The sequence below is a fragment of the Typopeltis vanoorti genome, chromosome 6 (assembly GCF_054136105.1).
Source record: "Typopeltis vanoorti isolate ZY-2024b chromosome 6, IOZ_Tvanoo_1.0, whole genome shotgun sequence".
In the NCBI taxonomy this organism is placed as follows: domain Eukaryota; kingdom Metazoa; phylum Arthropoda; class Arachnida; order Uropygi; family Thelyphonidae; genus Typopeltis; species Typopeltis vanoorti.
In genome coordinates this window covers 133,326,292-133,344,497 of record NC_143554.1, presented here as the reverse complement: position 1 = coordinate 133,344,497, position 18,206 = coordinate 133,326,292, and the positions used below count along the sequence as shown (strand labels likewise).

Sequence of the window (18,206 nt, the reverse complement as noted above, 5' to 3'; positions counted from 1 at the left end):
AGATGGCCCAACTTCAGTCAATAATGATCCCTGTTCAGGACGATCGTCAGCAATGACAATTGACAAAAATGTTGCAAAAGTTCATGAAGTCATCCATTCTAACTGTCATTTAACTGTTCGTGAGGTAGCTGAAGAAGTAAATATTTCAAAAAACTGTCTATCATGAGATTCTTACTCTTTAGGCATTCATTGCATTGCAGCCAAATTTGTTCCTCACCTTTTGACGGACAATCAAAAACAAATTAGAGTTGTTGTGAGCCAAGAGATTTTCAGTCGAGCTTACAAGGATGAAACTTTAAAAAACATCAGTGCCAGGGATGACATGCGAGTTTATGGTCATGATGTCCAAACCAAAAGCTCAATTGTCACAGTAGGTGTCAAAAGGGTCACATTGAGGTAATGCAATGTCTTTGTGAAGCTATCAGGAAAAAAAGGCCTGATGCTTGGAGGGAAACTGATGGATACTTCATTATGATAATGATGAAGCATCCATCATGATTAGTAATGATGTGTATGCACATCATTACTAATCCAATTTTTGGCAAAACACAAAACAATGATCATTCCACAGTCTACTTACTCGCACCAGCAGACTTTTTTTTTATTCCACAAACTGAAATGAATGTTGAAAGGCCAACATTTTGAGCTGATTGACTCAATAAAGAAAAAAAATTGCTAGCAGAACTGCACAGTATCCTGAAAGAGGCATTCCAGAAATATTTCAAAGGATGGAAGAAACACTGGCAGCCATGTATACAAAGTGGAGGAGAGTACTTTGAAGGAGACGAGGCTTCTAAGTTAGACAGGAAAATTTTTATTTAAAAAGTTTGGGAATTTCCAGGATAAACTCTGTAGACAAATCCTGTGATGCATTCACTAAATCCACTGCTCTCAAAGACCATCCATTACATGCTCTCTAAGGTAATATTCTTTGTATCTGCATAAATTCCATTTCATTCTGCTCATATGTTCTTTCCTCCTTCATGTTCTCCATAGTTGAAGTCCCCATAATAATTTGAGCTACCCCATAACAGCAGCAACAACAGCACCAGTAATTATAAATAATGTCAGTAAAGTAGTTGGTAAAAGAGGTCTTATTTTATTTATTTAATATATACGAGCTGTTTTTATGAGATACCATCATATAAATTTATATTTATTACCCTTTTAAATTCAAGAATTAATATTTATATCTATAGCTCAAGACTAGCCTTCTAGCCTTCTGTAAGGACCTCTGATGTTAAGTGAGATCCCTGATAGTTTCGAACACATCTTCAGTTAATGTATTAGGTCTCATGGCCTGATGCAACCAAGTAATTTGACTATATAAACCCAATTATTACCAGGATAGGGAAGTTAACTGTACTTCCATGGTCAGCTATATCTCTCAGTTGTCTGTACTCTTCAGGATGGACAAGCCTATCTGTTCCACCACATGACACTGGCTAACTTACTTTTAGCTGCAAAACCTTTATAAGTATTTCTCACAACCTGAACAAGAGAATTTGAATGCATTCCATTCAAATTCTGTTTGAGGAAAAATAGTGCTCTTACCAACCAAAGAGTACTGTTTTCCTACTTACTATTCTATGTAATGCAGTAGACAAAGCAGTTGTGGATAGTGGTGGACAAGTAGGTAAATTTTTTTTGAGGGGGGTGGGGGTGAGACACAGCAAAGGTGACAAATGATAACTCAAGAGGATTACTGCAATAAGAAAGATAATGAAATAAAGCAGAAATTATATTGCATCTAGACCTGATTTTTGATTATCATTAGTTTTTTTTTTATGAAGGACAAGGATGAAAAACTTTGGAGAGGATATAAAATACATTAACAAAGAAATCTGAGATTTTGGTAGATAAGAAGAAAAATCATATAAGTAATAATAAAGGGGGGGGGGTGCTATTGATGATAGAGAAAGAGTTATGTCCATACAAAATAGAGATGCAAGAGGGGAAATAGTGCCAGTGGTTTTAAGGAAGTATGGTGTGAGATAGAGGTGAATGGAATGAAATTCTTGGTTGGATATTGTTATAGACCAGGAAATGTGGATGGTAGTGACTAGGAAATGCATAATCAAATTAGCCAAGCAAATAAGAAAAAGAGTGATCATTAAGGACGATTTTAATTATGGCAATATAGACTGAGATAGTAACGCGAAGTAAAAAAAATGAGTTTCTTGAGTTTTTGAGGGATAACTACCTCAGACAGTATGTAACAGAGGGCACACGAGGATTGAGGGTCTTGGATTTGGTCATCTCATCAGAGAATGTAATTATAAATGAAGTGTCAAATCACCCACCAACTGGTGAGAGTGACCATGAGGTGGTTACCTGAGTGGTTGCCAGCAGTGTGAGGACCTCTGTAAGAAAAAAGTATATGTGGAACTACAAGGGGGGGGGGGTGATTATGAAGAGCTCAGGAGACAGCTTGCAGGTGTAGCATGGAATGAGGAGTTAGCTGGAAAAGAGATCAATGCGGCTTGGGGGATTTTCAAAAACTATCTAATAGATGCAATGTCTAAATGTATTCCAAGGGTGAGAAGGTTAAATAAGGTAGGTGTGAAATGGATGAATAAAGAGATTAAGCATGCGATACAGAGAAAAAGGGCCGGCCTTGACTTGACATTATGGAGGCAGCATAAGAGAAGTGGAAATGACTAATGACTTCCATGAGGACTACAAAGACCAGGCAAGGCAGGTGACTTGGTTGGTGAAGGTAACTAAAGAGAGGTATGAACAGCAGTTAGCTAATGAAGCCAAAACTAATCCTAAGGAGTTCTTTCGATAAGTTGTCAGCAAAAGAAAGAATGATTATGGAAGGATGACATTGATTGGAGAAAATGGTATAAAGACAGCTGTTGCAGAAGGTGTGGTGGAGATACTTAATGAGCAATTCATAAAAGTCTTTCAATCTTGTGAATGTCACTTCATGGAGAGATTGAAAGCAGTTGATGATGGGGAAAGAGAGACTGACTGTAAGTGAGCAAGAGGCGTTTGGGGAGTTGAGCAAACTAGATGTAAATAAGGCTGTGGGACTTGATAATATATCACCACATATTCTGAAGGAATGTGCCAGGGAGTTGACCCTGGCCTTGACATATTTTTCTTAATTACGAGTCTTGCATTCAGTCAAGTTCCTAAGGAGTGGAAGGAGGGCAAGATTGTGCCACTTCATAAAGTAGGTGACAGAACTCAAGCATCAAATTATAGGCCTATCTGCGTGTTGTGGTTAAGTTGTTGGAGAAGCTCATGAGAACTAGGATCCAGAATTGTGTCGACAACAATGATATTATCTTTGATTGCCAGCATGGATTTGCTACAGGGAGGTCATGTTTTAGTAATCTACTTACTTATTACAATAAGGTGACTGCTTCCATGGACAGAGGAGAAGGATACACAGCAATATACTTAGATTTTGCAAAGGCTTTTGATAGATTACCACATGATAAGTTGATAGTCAAACTGGAGTGGATGGGGTTGGATATTAGATTGGTGCATTGGATTGGAGACTAGCTATCTGATAGGTATCAACACGTTGGGTATGGGGAGTGATATCCAGGAAAAGGAAACTTACTCGTGGTGTGCCTCAGGGGTCTGTTTTAGAGCCATTGCTGTTTAACTTGTATATTAATGATATCGACGAAGATTTGGAAGGAGATATTCAGTTGTTTGCAGATGATGCAAAGTTGGGATGAACCATGAAGAGTAGTGAAGATGTTGTAGCCTTACAAGAAGACTTGAATAAATTGAGTGATTGGGCATGGAAATGGGGATGCGAGTTCAATGTTGCAAAATGTAAGGTTTTAAAATTTGGAAAACAAAAATGGGATGCAGAATTATGCTTAGTGAGGATATATTGTCGGAGGTGAAGGAAATAAGAGATCTGGGGGTGATGGTGGATAAGGATCTGAAATTTAAGGGACACATAGGCAAAATTGTGAAGACAACACAAAGGCTTCTGGGAATGATGTGGAGGACACTGACTTGTAGAAATAGGGAGATTCTTGTTCCATTGTATAATGCTTTGATTAGGCCACACATGGACTATTGTGCCCAGATTTGGTCACCTGGTTTTCAGAAGGATGAAGAGATGTTGGAGAAGGTCCAGAGGTGACTGACTAAGGTAGTTTCTGACCTCTGGAATGTCGAGTATCAGGAAACATTGAGAAGATGCAACTTGCCGAGTCCATTGGATAGGAGGAGGGAGATATGATAGAGACCTACAAGTCATTAAGGAGTTGTTATAGGATCAATGCTGGAGAGATTCTACAGAAAATAGTGGGAGATCAGGGGAAGAGCCAGAGGTCATCCCTGGAAGGGTTTAAATAGGGGCATGAGAAGCAGGTTTTTTCATGCAGAGTTGTGAATGATTGGAATGGCTTGCCTGAGATAGAATGTCTGCAAAGAATTTCAGTGTGTTTAAAAAAAAATCATGGTATGATGAGCTGTGTTTGATAAAAGGACCTCCTAGATGAGTCTTTGATTCCATGGAGTCTTGGGTAATAATAATAAGTAGTAATAATATATTGTAAAAAAATAACACAATATAAACATAAGACTTTACAGGAGACAAAAAAAAATAAGAAAAAAAAAAAGAGGAGGAAATAAAGATAACAAAGGAAGTAAGAAGTATATATTTGCGTGGAGAGTGGTGAGTATATGAAATGCATTGTCAGCAGATGGAGTGTACAATCAAGAAAATAAGGTGTGGTGTGTTGGGACCGGCTCACATCGGCTTGTGCGAGCCGGTTATTAAAATTTTTCAAATTTAGCGAGCCGGTTGTTAATGTTTTTAAGTTGGGCGAGCAGGTTATTAAAATTCTTTATGAAAGGATAGATGATGAATGGTGGTATACACTTTTTCTCGTAAATATTTTGAAATTGTATAATAAACACTTACATATATTATTATTATTATCAAAAATAAATGCATAAAAGAGAATTCACAAAACACAAACTCAATTTACGAATGGGAATTTGGAAACAATTTTATTTACTAAACAATGTCTGTATTCAATAAAACACAACGTGTTTGTGTTTTAATGAATACAGAACTAGGTATTTGAATAAACAATAATGCCTTATTTTTCGGCGAATTTCCAAGAACTTGCAACATTAAGTTCTTGGAAATGCAACATTGTTGCACTATTGATAAATACAAAAATTCATCGCGACGGCTACAGTCTCTGGTCATTTGATCAACTACGAGTGGTAATATTAGTGTTACATTTTTTTTGTTCAGGATTTCATTTGATAATAGGTAAGTTGTAGGTAATATAGGAAAATTTTCTTTAATATATGTTTTTATTTCGGTTTTTTCTTTGTTTTTTAATAATTAAAATAATTTTAATCAGGGTTAGAGTTTTGTGGTCGAAAAGCAGATAGCTGTTAGTTGAAAAAATGAAATAGAACGAAACTTCTTAAACATTAAAAGGACAAAATTTGAAGAAGCAGAAACAAAGACATCTGAAGATACAATAGAACTTTGTGAAGAATCAAATTTTTCATAAAGCAAGCCAGTTGTTAAAAATTTACCAACACACCACTGGCTTAGACTGTGACATACATTTACAGCAGACCTCCCACAATGAGTCTTTTGTGCTCTTGGAGAGCTAGTAATCATAATAATAAATGCTACATAAATGTGTTGCAGTGTTTTGGGATAGTGATCCTACTTTGAAATTTAAGGTCCTAGTTCAGCCCCATAAAATGCAGGCTCCTGTCTTTAACCTACATATCTCTTTAGTATTACATTAGAGTTTTCCAAGTTTTCCTTAAGTCTAAGATGGAAATTATTTTCTGCAGTATCATTTAATATAATATCATAATGCAAAATATGATATTATATTAATGTCATATTTTGCATTATGAGAGATCCTCCATAAGTCATTCAACAGTGACAATGCACTTTGATTGGAAAGATCAAGGTTTGCATTTTGTCTAGGATGCAAGCAACTTATAATAAGAGTTCCATGCATCCTAGACAGTATGCAAGGAACCCTAATATTGAGGGCAAGTTCTTCAATCTCATACTGAGGTGGAAGGGTTTTTCTTGCAGAAAGAACCTTTATAATTTGTAATCTGATTTTTTTTTTTTTTTAATCTAGGATGATATGTTATCATGTTCTCTCTCGATGTATCTATAGTAAAAAAAAAATACATGTTAACACTCATAGCACTATATTTGAATATGTTGAATGTAGCACTGAACTTTGCAACATTATGATAACCTGTATATTACAATTCTTTAACTTGTTATGAAGATATATTTAGTGCTCAACATTGTTTAACTAAAAAATCCTCAGCTCAAGTGAAATAGACAAGCATAAATTCTTTTTCATTTCAGTAAAATTATGGAAACTTTACAAACTTTGTTATGCTTGTTTAATACTAACATTTATCCAAAGAAAAGAAACGTAAACAAATAAAAAAATTTATATCAAAATAATACCGTATTTACAGTGAAGATAACTGGTAATTAGCTTACGGAATTAACAACACATAAAAAGGATATGAATTAAAAGCAATTTAATGAATAACTTCAATATCGGCAATGTCGCGTTGCCATCTTCAGGAACATAAAAGTATGGTATGTGTACGCAGGCGTACACATACAAAGTATGTGTACAATTGTACACGTACAAAGTATGGTATGTGTACAAAAGCAAATGAGGAAGAAGGCAAGGAACTAATAACGTTCCTAAAGTCCTAATGATGCCCCTCTGGCAGTCTAATTTGGTTGTCTTGGCCGTTGGGCTGAAGTTCTCATAATGTAAGTCTCCCAAATTTGGGGCAGTTTCATGCACCCAAATTTGTTGACTTTAGGAACTTTAGGAACATTATTAGTTTCTTGCCTTCGCTTTTGTTAGTGCCTGCGTGCACATACCATAATTTTATCTTCCTAAATATGGCAACGTGACACTGCCAAAATATTGAAGTTATTCATTAAAGTTGCCTTTAATTAATATCCTTTTTATGCGTTATTAATTCCGTAAGTTAATTACCAGTTATATATGACCAACATATAAGCCTTGCTACTAGAATTACAGTGAAGAGGTTTTAGAATGGCCAGGGTTAACAAAAATAGTAAAACAATTACAATTATAATGTGTATAAAAACCCACAAAATACTGCTACTTTATTAATATTTAATCTTTGGAATGGTATTTGGCTTTAAGTTTCTCTCTGATTAGAAGTCCCTTTATTAATTTTTTCCAGTTTCCATAAACTCTTTTCTCTCGTTTCTAAAATAAAATAAAATAATGCATTAAATTTAATTTACAAAATTAAATATTATTACATCATATCTTCATAGCTCAAAAGATTAATGATAGAAGCCTCGCACTAAATCAGAGTTTCCGAAAGTATGGGGTATAGGGATATAATGTTGATATCCAACACTTTTTTTAAGCAACACATGGAGAAATGTTTTTAAATCTCCTTGGCTGAAGTATTTTAATTGATACAATACTATATCAACTAAAATTCTGCTGTACTGTAGTTCATAAAGTAATATGGAAATCTCTATGAGGATTTTTCTTTCAATGATGGTTACTAAAGCCTGCAGTGAATGTTAATTTTTTAAAATGAAATTACTAAATAATGAATTAAGAAACAGCATGGCACAGTCATGATTAAACCACCTAAGTTTAATGAACATTGATCATTAACTTTGATGACCTAATACATGATTTTGCCACGTCAAAATGTAGAAAAGTCACTTTATGATGTTAGTTTTGCTATGGGGAAGCAAGTGGGTGGGAAGGAGTGATTTGTTGTGTTATTTTGTTTTGAATATCGCCTTCACATCCACCGATGGAATTGCTTGAGACTTCAAAATCAACGAGTATCTTATTATTATTACTGAACATTAGGAAATATGATGGGGGGCCTCACATTTCTCTTCGCACTGGGGGGGTGACAACAAGAAGGTGTTGATTTGGGCCTGGGTGAAGGAATTATTATTTTTAAATTGAGAAATTTATTACTGATAACATTTATTTAACATGATGGGGATTGATGAGGGATCAAAGATTCCATGAAGGGGGTCAATGGTCTAAAACGTTTATATGACAAATCTCAAATTTGGTCCCCAGCATTTGAAGGGGATAAAAATTAACTGTGGAAAGGGTGTAGAGGTGGATAAGAAAGATGGTATCAGAAGTGTACAATGGTAGTTATGAAGCCAGGCTGAGGGAATGGTGGAAAGAAGGAGAGGTGATATGATTGAGACTTAAACTGTTGAAAGGTAGTTACACGGTTGACACTGGGGAGTTCTTTTGTTTGGTGGAACAGGAGAAAGGAGCGAGGACAAGGGGCCAACCCTGAAAGTTAAGAAAGGAAGCTGTGAGCAAGAGGAGTGATTTCTTTGCATGGAGAGTGGTTGAACAGTGGAATGCAATGCAGTGCCTGATACAGTGATGAGAACATGAATGGTCAATGAGTTCAAGGAATGGTATGATAGACTTTGTACAAATTAAAGATGTCAAGAAATTATATTCTTGGTTTAATCCTTTATCCAAGTGTAAGCAAACAAAGCTTTCACGTGAAGTGTTTTCGGGACTGGGAACTCATATATAGAGTATAATGACTTCACATCACTTGCCTTAGTATCCCATAATGCAAAGGACAAAATGGACATGTATAATGCTATGCATTATGGAAAGGGTCACTATCCAGACTGGTTTCAACTTTTATTGAAGTTCCATCCACTTTATCCAAAAGTGTTCCATTTTTGGATAAAGTGGATAAAGTTCACTTTATCCATCCACTTTATCCAAAACACTTCAGGCGCAAACTTTGCTTGCTTATATTTGGATAAAGGATTAAACCAAGAATATAATTTTTTTTGGCATCTTTAATTTATAGTATATCCAAGTGGAAAAACTTATAACAACCATCTCTAATCCAGAGTACTTTAATAACAAGGTGTGACTCCTTTTGGCTACTCATATAGGAAAATATGACTTGTGCATTACATCACCCTTGGTATCACCTCTGGGTCTGGCTCCCACTGATAAGACCTCAATAAAAGTCGAAACTGGCCTGGGTAGTGGCCCTTCCCATTTTGCATAGCATTATAGATGTCTGTAAGGATATGTGCTTTGCATTATGGGATACTAAGAGTCATTAGCCTCTATATACAAGTTGCCCAGTGCTGGAAAAGTTTCAGGAGTAAACTTTGTTTGCTTACACTTGGATAAAGGATTAAACCAAGAATATAATTCCATGGAGGACTGAATAATAATAATAGTAATAATAATTTGCCCTAGTTCTAGAAAGGGGAAGTGAAATTTATAAAATATTTTCAGGGTGGGTGCAAGGTATAAAAATTTATTTGGTAATCTCTGTTATAAATATATAAAATGAAAATAAGGAACAAAATGCAGCATTACCTCCTGTTCTTTTTGTTTCATACTTTCCTGCTCTTTTTCCCATTCAAGTAACAGAATATTTTCAAATTCTTTACATACAATCCATCCATCAAATCTGTTTTAATAGAAGCAATAAGTACACTAAGCATTAACACAATCATGAAAAATAAAAATAAAATGTTAATTTTAAAACTTTTAATAATTTGAAAATGAGAAATTTGATTTTCTATATTCAGCAACTCCATCACAGTACAAACTAACTTAGGACAGAGAATATGTGGTGAAACAGGTATGGAGTAGAGCTGCACTGAGTAGTATGTAAGCCATTTCACAGTCTATAATAATTTAAAGATTAATTTAGATTTGATTATACCTAAAAGACTAGAAATAGATCAAATTTATTCAACTACACAAAAGTGGGTTGGGAGGGGACAAGATTAAAACTTTTTTTTTTATGTTGCTCCTACCCAAAAAACGTTTATTTCATAAATATATAGCACAAATGTATGGTATGTTTATAAAAACATCTGTACAATTGTACTATATTTTTTCTGCTTTTTTTATTAATTTTATATTCAGTTGACCCTTGAACAATGGGGGGGTGCAGCCCCTCCTGCATTTTTTAAAAATCTGTGTATAACTTTTGACTCCCCCCAAAACTTAACTATCCTTACCAGAAACCTTACCAATAGCATAAACTGTCGATTAATACATATTTTGTGGGTATGTATGTATTATATATTATATTCTAATAAAGTAAGCTAGAGAAAAGAAAATGTTATTAAAGAAAATTGTTAAGTGAAAATACATTTACAGTACTGTATTTATTAATACTGCAAGTTTACGTTGTCTGTTTACTAGATGAATCTTATGTCTATATTGTCATCAATATTGTCTTATATAATACAAAACACTGTAGATGTTATATGTATTATGTATATGTTATATGTTACTAATACTACACATCAAAAATGAAAAGATAATGTGAAAAAGAAATTATTCATATTTATTTACAGGTATACCTGTGCCCAGATTTGGTCACCTCGGTTCCTTCTTGATGGGGAGGAGGTGGAGAGGATCCAGAGGCGAGTGACTAAGATGATAGCAGGTCTATGGAATGAACCATATGAGAACAGGTTGAAGATTTGTGGGTTGCAGAAACTAGTTGATAGGCGGAAAAGGGGAGATATGATTGAGACATTCAAATTGCTAAAAGGATTCTATATGATTAATTCAGAGGATATTTTTGAGATCAGGACTGGTGGCAGGAGAACTAGGGGACACCATGGAAGCTGGGCAAGTGTGTGGTTAGCAGGGGTGTTAGAGCTGGGTTCTTTACTTTTAGAGTGGTAAATGAGTGGAATAAGCTGCCAGAGTCTGTTGTGGGTGCTATGACAGTGAGTGAGTTCAAGGCAAGGTATGATAGATACTGTGAGAATGTCGAATAGTTGTGTGGACATGATGTTTAGGGCCTCCCTCAATGAGTCTAAGGACTCCCTGGAGTAGCCCGAAATAATAATAATAATAATAATAATAATTCATGCATTGATTATTATACCTGAAATAGAAGCAGTCATATCGATTGCAGTAGGCCACTATACAGCTGCTTCTCGGTAGCCTATCCTGTACACTAATGAATGAATCATTATAAAATGTTTATTTTATGCTAATTAAATAAGTTTAACTAATTAATTTATTAATACAGTTAATTTTATGCAGTTATGAGTTAATACTGCATCTAAGTTTGTTTACATTTTTGTTACTTGATTGTGAATGGTCATGTAAGGTCTGTAAGTGTTTGTGTGCTTAAATATTAATAAATTTTAACTTTTTTTATAATAGATTTGAGTGTATTTTATAGTAGTAAATGATAAAGACTAATATCTACATCAATTGTGCCTGATGAAAATTTTAAATGGGGGATGCTGCATATACAAAATAAGAAAAAATAATTAATTTTTTCCTAATCAGTAACCAATTTATTAATAAGTAAATTTACATATTAAAATATTGCTTTATTAAAAATATTTCACCCTCACCACGAACACACACCAATAATAAAAGTTTTGTACATAGAAATAACACACACAAGCATGCAATATATCTGTAGCGACACTGCATTAGATCGCAGTGCATTTGTTTCGTGTAACGATAATTGAGAAAATATAATTCTTTTCATATTTACAATAGTGACACTCTCATTATAATTCATCCTCTTATTTATAATAAATAAATAATTATATGTTATTTTAACAGAATAAAATAAGATTTACCATAAATATTTCACCCTCACCATGAACACACACCAATAATAAAAGTTTCATATCTCACAGAAATAACGTGAGCAAGCATACAATTTATCTGTAGCGACACTGCTCAACAAGCAGTGTCGGATTCACTTGTTACGTGCAGTGACAAGTGCAAACGAATATCCGTGAGTCTAGACAGAACTGACCGAACACGATAATTCTGGCACTGTTAGATCGCAGTGCATTTGTTTCGTAATCTAAAGCGTAAATCGAACAATTCCAATTATTAACTATTCAATCAATGTCAAAACACAATATGTAACCTTTAACATGTTGTATTGCATTTATATAATGTTGTAAGCATTGTTATTATTTATAAACACAAAGAAAATTTAATTTTTTGTTTTTTCCTTGGGGATGTTGCAGTGTCGCAGTGCTTATGTACAAGCCGCCACTGATCTACGAATAGTTTTGCATTCACGACATACCTAACTTTTTCTTAATTTTTTCAATATTTCTAAGACACGTGGTTCATCTGTGAGTTTTTTCAAATTGTCAAAATCTCTGAAAAATTTTCCAATATATTTATTAAAAAAAAAACCATACAAGTAGATTCATGCAGTTCAAACACACGTTCTTCAAGTGGAAACTGTATTTATTTTTTTGTATTTTTTATTTATTTTATACATAGTCCTGACACCATGCGCTAGATACCATACATAGAATTTTTTTCACAACACTTCAGGCCTTTAATAAGTGGGGAGTTGGTTTTACACTGGATGATCAATTTCATCATCCACCTAAAGACGTTCATAAATATACGTGCCCATGGTGGAATTCGGACCTGCTGCCTGTTAGTTAGAGAGTGGGTATGATAACCACCCAGCCAACCAGACCAGTAAAAATGGCTGGTTCATAATTACAAGCCATCTTTGTATTTGGAATGTCAGTTAAAATGGTAGAGAATGGTGCAGGCTAAAAATCCTGGTCTGAATTGGTCAGGATTATCTATGAGAATCAGCATAAATTTATTAAGAGAGGGTTGTGTTTAACAATTTACTTACATATTACAATAGGATGATAGATGTATTAAATAATTTTATATATATATATATATATATATATATTAGTCAGTCCTCTACTTATGATTGGGGGGGGGGGTATTGACCCTGTCAACTTATAACAAGATCGAGCAAAGAGAACCAGACATGTTTAGAGTTAACATGTCTGAATGCTAAAATATAGGTCTGTTATATTTCTTAACTAATTTCACTCTTTGTTTACAGTGAAACATGAATGTACAGCGTTTCTATTCATTTATCACTAAAACAATTGGAAATACATGGAGCAATAGTAATTATTCAAAGCTGCTGTTTTATTAATAGGACAATTCATCAGAAGAAGCAGGGAGCAGCTAGGTAATTAACAACATATTCTTCAAATTCAGGAACTGCAACAAAGTGTTCTGAGGATGGTTCACCAGATGCATAACCCTAGGCAAATTTCATGGGCTTCTTTAAAAAATGTGTATATTATATCCAGCTGAGTTACACATTTGCTTTTCTTTTCTGCATAAATTTCTCTGCAGCAAGCAGTTGCAGTTTACATCATTCTACTAAATCTCTCCATGTTGGGATCCATTTCCCCAAATGAACCACCTTATTAACAGGCCAATTTTCCACTGTAAAACTTTTAGCTTCCTCTCATTGTTTTCTGATCTTTTCTGTCTTCTTTTTCTTCTTTTGCAACTTTCTGCTTTTAGTTCTATAAGGTCTTAGCTTGAGAGCTCTTCTCCCACAGCTTCCAACAATTGCTCTACATCTTCCAAGTCAATATGCCTTAATAACACTCTGATCCACAGGAAGCAGGACTGAAGTGGTATTCGGTGAATGTGTTAATGGGATGGCCATCATAAGTATGAGTGGTCATAAGTTGTATACATTGTAAGTCGAAGACTGATTGCTTATATAAGCAGCATATCTAGATTTTTGCAGAGGTCTTGGACAGGTTGCTATATATCAAGTTGGAATTTAATTTAAACTAGACTAGGTTGAATAATATATTAGTAAGTCAAATAGTACAGTGACTATTTCCCCAGGTATCAAAAGCAAGTTGTGCATAGAGAGGCATTATCCCAGAAGAGAAAAATCATTAGCAGTTATCCACAGGATTTATTTCATTTTTATTTTATGGTAAGCTGACTCAGAAAAGGGATGTAAACCTATAATCATTGTAATGGCACTGGAGATGGACTAAGGATAGCTAATCTGGAAATCTTACTCTAAAGATCAAACCTAGAACTTTTTTGAGCTATTTCAGGCTTCGATTACAGGTGGTGATTGCCTCATATTGGACAATAAAATTTAACAATAACTTAAAAATCTTTATAAACATTATAAAGATTTTTTTAAACATTATATAAACATCTTTTTAAACATTTGTAAACATTATAAACAACAGGAAGTAGAGACACTATCAAGTTCGATACACAGTCTGATGATTTAGAAAACATTGTTTAATTATTATTATTATTCACGCCTCCATGGAGTCAAAAGACTCATCGTGGGAGGTCATTTCTAAGAAACACAAAGTCTATCATACTACTCCTTGAACTCATTGACTGTTCTTGCTCTCACCACTCTATCAGGCAATGCATTCCATGGTTCAACAGCCCTCCATGCCAGTGGCGCACTCAGGATTTACTCTTGGAGGGGCCAAGTACTCAATATTTAGTCGGGAGGGGGGGAGCACTCATGATTTAATCTTGGGGGGGGGAGTTCAGTAGACGATTTGAGAATACACGCTATGCATCATATACGACCTATGACTGAGCATCTGCAGCGATCGCCAATACATGATACCCATAATCTCTGGCCGGGCTCGGGCAAACAAAGTATCGCTCGAGCGCTACTTCGTTCGCCTTACGTTCACAACGCCCGTGATTCCCAAGAGCCAGAGGGTATTCCCACCTTATCTGAATACATAAGTAGTATAGCAACAGAAGACACGACACAACATAAATGAAAAATTTGAAAAAAATACAACATAATTTGAAAAAAACAAAGAATTTTAATTAGGAAAAGATTTTTGGAAAACTTTCTAGTCTTTTTCCCTTTTTCTTTTGGGGTGGCCAGGGCCCCTTGGCCCCCTTCCTGGGTGCACCAATGCTCCATGCAAAGAAACCACTCCTCACCCTCTTCCTCACAGTATCCTTTCATTACTTCCAGGGATGGCCCCCTTGTCATCACTCCTTCCCGCTATTCAACCAAGCGAAAGAATTCCCCAGTGTCAATCCTGTAACAACCTCTCAACAGTTTAAAAGTCTCAATCATATCACCTCTCCTTCTATCTACCAAACTCTGCAGTCCACATTCCCTCAGCCGATCCTCATAACTAATATTGTACAGTCCTGAAACCATCTTTGTTATCTGCTTTTGTACCCTTTTCACAGTTAATTTATCCCCTTCAAATCCTGGGGACCAAATCTGAGAACCATAGTCTAAGTGTAGTCAGATCAGAGTCTTATACAACGGAATGATAACTTTTATCTCTGCAGGTCAGTGTCTTTCTCATTTTCAGTTTTTAGAAAACACACACATACAGGCAGATACTTACACAAACAATCACACCATCATCCTTCTCAACAATATGGCATATTAAAAACGCTAACCCATAGAGCGAGAGCAATCTGTTCCAATGACAAGGCTCTTACTACTGAACTGACTCACTTACGCCACACCTTCTTGGCCAATGGCTACAATCCACATAAAATAAACAAAATACTAAACACTCCTAAGAAACCCCTCCCACCATCCACCACAGAGAACTACAACAAAACAGTCACCATCCCTTACATTAAAGGCACATCCGAAAAGATCTCAAGAATTCTCAATAAACATAAACTACGCACTACATTCAGACCATGTAGCAAATTAGCCACCCTCATCCGCTCACCTAAGGACAGCATTCCTCCTTTATCACATCCAGGAGTCTACCAAGTACCCTGCTCATGCAATCAAGCCTACTACGGTCAAACAGGAAGAACTGTGAACATCCGCATCAGCGAACATAAAAGATACGTCCGGAATTATCATTATGGGAAGTCGGGCCTAGCAGACCATGCTCTGGATACCCCTGCACACAGGATCAACTGGAAAAACACAAAAGTACTACACAGAAACCCATATAAATCAGAGAGATTGTTCTGGTGACAGAAGCCCTAAAACACGCTCCAAATCTCAACAAATATGGCTGTATTAACTTGCCGAAGATCTGGGAGACAGTCATATTAAGAAAAAACTAGCACTTTTCTAGGACTCTAGTAATATATGATAGCTTTTTTTTTTTTTTTTTTTTTTTCAGATAGAGGGCACCAAAATCAGGACTCTAGTCTTTGTATTGCTGCTACAATTTTGTTTAAGTACACCATGTTGTTTTAGTCTCGCGTATTGTGACAAACAGTGTTTTTGCGCTCTGAAGATGCTGGTTATAACACCAGCGAAATATCAGCATCAAGTTAATAAATTAATTATTTACTTAGTTTCTGTATTCTATTATACTGTTAAAATAATAAACAACATTCTCATAATTCTCGCTCATTCATTCCCTCTCTTTTACTGTTTGTATTCTCTCCTCTTCTACCATTCTCATAACTCTCTTTCTCTCATTCCCACTCTTCTACTGTTCCTATTCTCTACTCTTCTATCATTCCCTCTCTTCTACTGTTTGTATTCTCTCCTCTTCTATCATTCCCTCTCTTCTACTGTTTGTATTCTCTCCTTTTCTATCATTCCCTCTCTTCTACTGTTTGTATTCTCTCCTCTTCTATCATTCCCTCTCTTCTACTGTTCGTATTCTCTCCTCTTCTATCATTCCCTCTCTTCTACTGTTCGTATTCTCTCCTCTTCTATCATTCTCATAACTCTCGCTCATTCCCTCTCTTCTACTGTTTGTATCCTCTCCTCTTCTATCATTCTCATAACTCTCGCTCATTCCCTCTCTTCTACTGTTTGTATCCTCTCCTCTTCTATCATTCTCATAACTCTCTCTCATTCCCTCTCTTCTACTGTTTGTATCCTCTCCTCTTCTATCATTCTCATAACTCTCTCTCATTCCCTCTCTTCTACTGTTTGTATTCTCTCCTCTTCTACCATTCTCATAACTCTCTTTCTCTCATTCCCACTCTTCTATTGTCCCTATTCTCTACTCTTCTATCATTCCCTCTCTTCTACTATTCGTATTCTCTCTTCTTCTATCATTCTCATAACTCTCTCATTCCCTCTCTTCTACTGTTCCTATTCTCTCCTCTTCTACCTTTCTCATAACTCTCTTCTATTGTTTGTATTCTCTCCTCTTCTATCATTCTCATAACTCTCTCTCATTCCCTCTCTTCTACTGTTTGTATCCTCTCCTCTTCTATCATTCTCATAACTCTCTCTCATTCCCTCTCTTCTACTGTTTGTATTCTCTCCTCTTCTACCATTCTCATAACTCTCTCTCATTCCCTCTCTTCTACTGTTTGTATTCTCTCCTCTTCTACCATTCTCATAACTCTCTTTCTCTCATTCCCACTCTTCTATTGTCCCTATTCTCTACTCTTCTATCATTCCCTCTCTTCTACTATTCGTATTCTCTCTTCTTCTATCATTCTCATAACTCTCTCATTCCCTCTCTTCTACTGTTCCTATTCTCTCCTCTTCTACTGTTCCTATTCTCTCCTCTTCTACCTTTCTCATAACTCTCTTCTATTGTTTGTATTCTCTCCTCTTCTGTCATTCCCATAACTCTCTTGTTCCATCTCTTCTACTGTTCCTATTCTCTCCTCTTCTATCATTCTCATAACTCTCTCTCTCATTCTCTCTTTTCTACTGTTCGTATTCTCTCCTCTTCAATCATTCCCATAACTCTCTCATTCCCTCTCTTCTACTCTTTGTATTCTCTCCTCTTCTACTTTTCTCATAACTCTCTCATTCCCTCTCTTCTACTGTTTGTATTCTCTCCTCTTCTACTTTTCTCATAACTCTCTCATTGCCTCTCTTCTACTGTTCGTATTCTCTCCTCTTCTATCATTCCCATCACTCTCTCGTTCCCTCTCTTCCACTGTTCTTATTCTCTCCTCTTCTACCATTCCCAAAACTCTCTCTCATTCCCTCCCTTCTACTGTTCCTATTCTCTCCTCTTCTACTATTCCCATAACTCTCTCTCATTCCCTATTCTCTTCTCTTCAATCATTCCAATAACTCTCTCTCTCTCTCACTTCTACTCTGATATGCCTTGCATTCGTCTCTTCCATTTGCCTAATCTCATCTTTCATACTTCTCATCTCATTCCCTAGCATTCCACCTGCTCTTTCAGCTCATCTATCACTCTCTCTTTCTGCAAGTCACCCACTCTTATTTTCCATTCATCCTCCCAATTGAGACCATCAACGAAAATTTCACTATCATTCAACCTTTCTATACTCCCCACTCTCATTATTTTATTCATATTTCTCTCGCCCTCTATCATACAACTCATCTCTCTATGTGGAGAAATCTCCTGTCTGACTCAACGAGGCAGTTATAGTCATCTCTAACTCACC

General features: G+C 35.7%; 1 protein-coding gene across 1 annotated transcript in view; it reads right to left on the bottom strand.

The window, feature by feature from the left end:
* Xpc (DNA repair protein complementing XP-C cells homolog) overlaps positions 1-18,206 on the bottom strand; it is a 233,422-nt gene that overhangs the window by 142,543 nt on the left and 72,673 nt on the right. Inside the window, exons 6-7 of the mRNA XM_090394599.1 lie at positions 9,399-9,492; positions 7,154-7,247 (exon numbers count right to left, since the gene is read on the bottom strand). Of these exons, the coding sequence (XP_090250725.1) occupies positions 7,154-7,247; positions 9,399-9,492 (188 nt within the window). The remainder of the gene's footprint in view (positions 1-7,153; positions 7,248-9,398; positions 9,493-18,206) is intronic.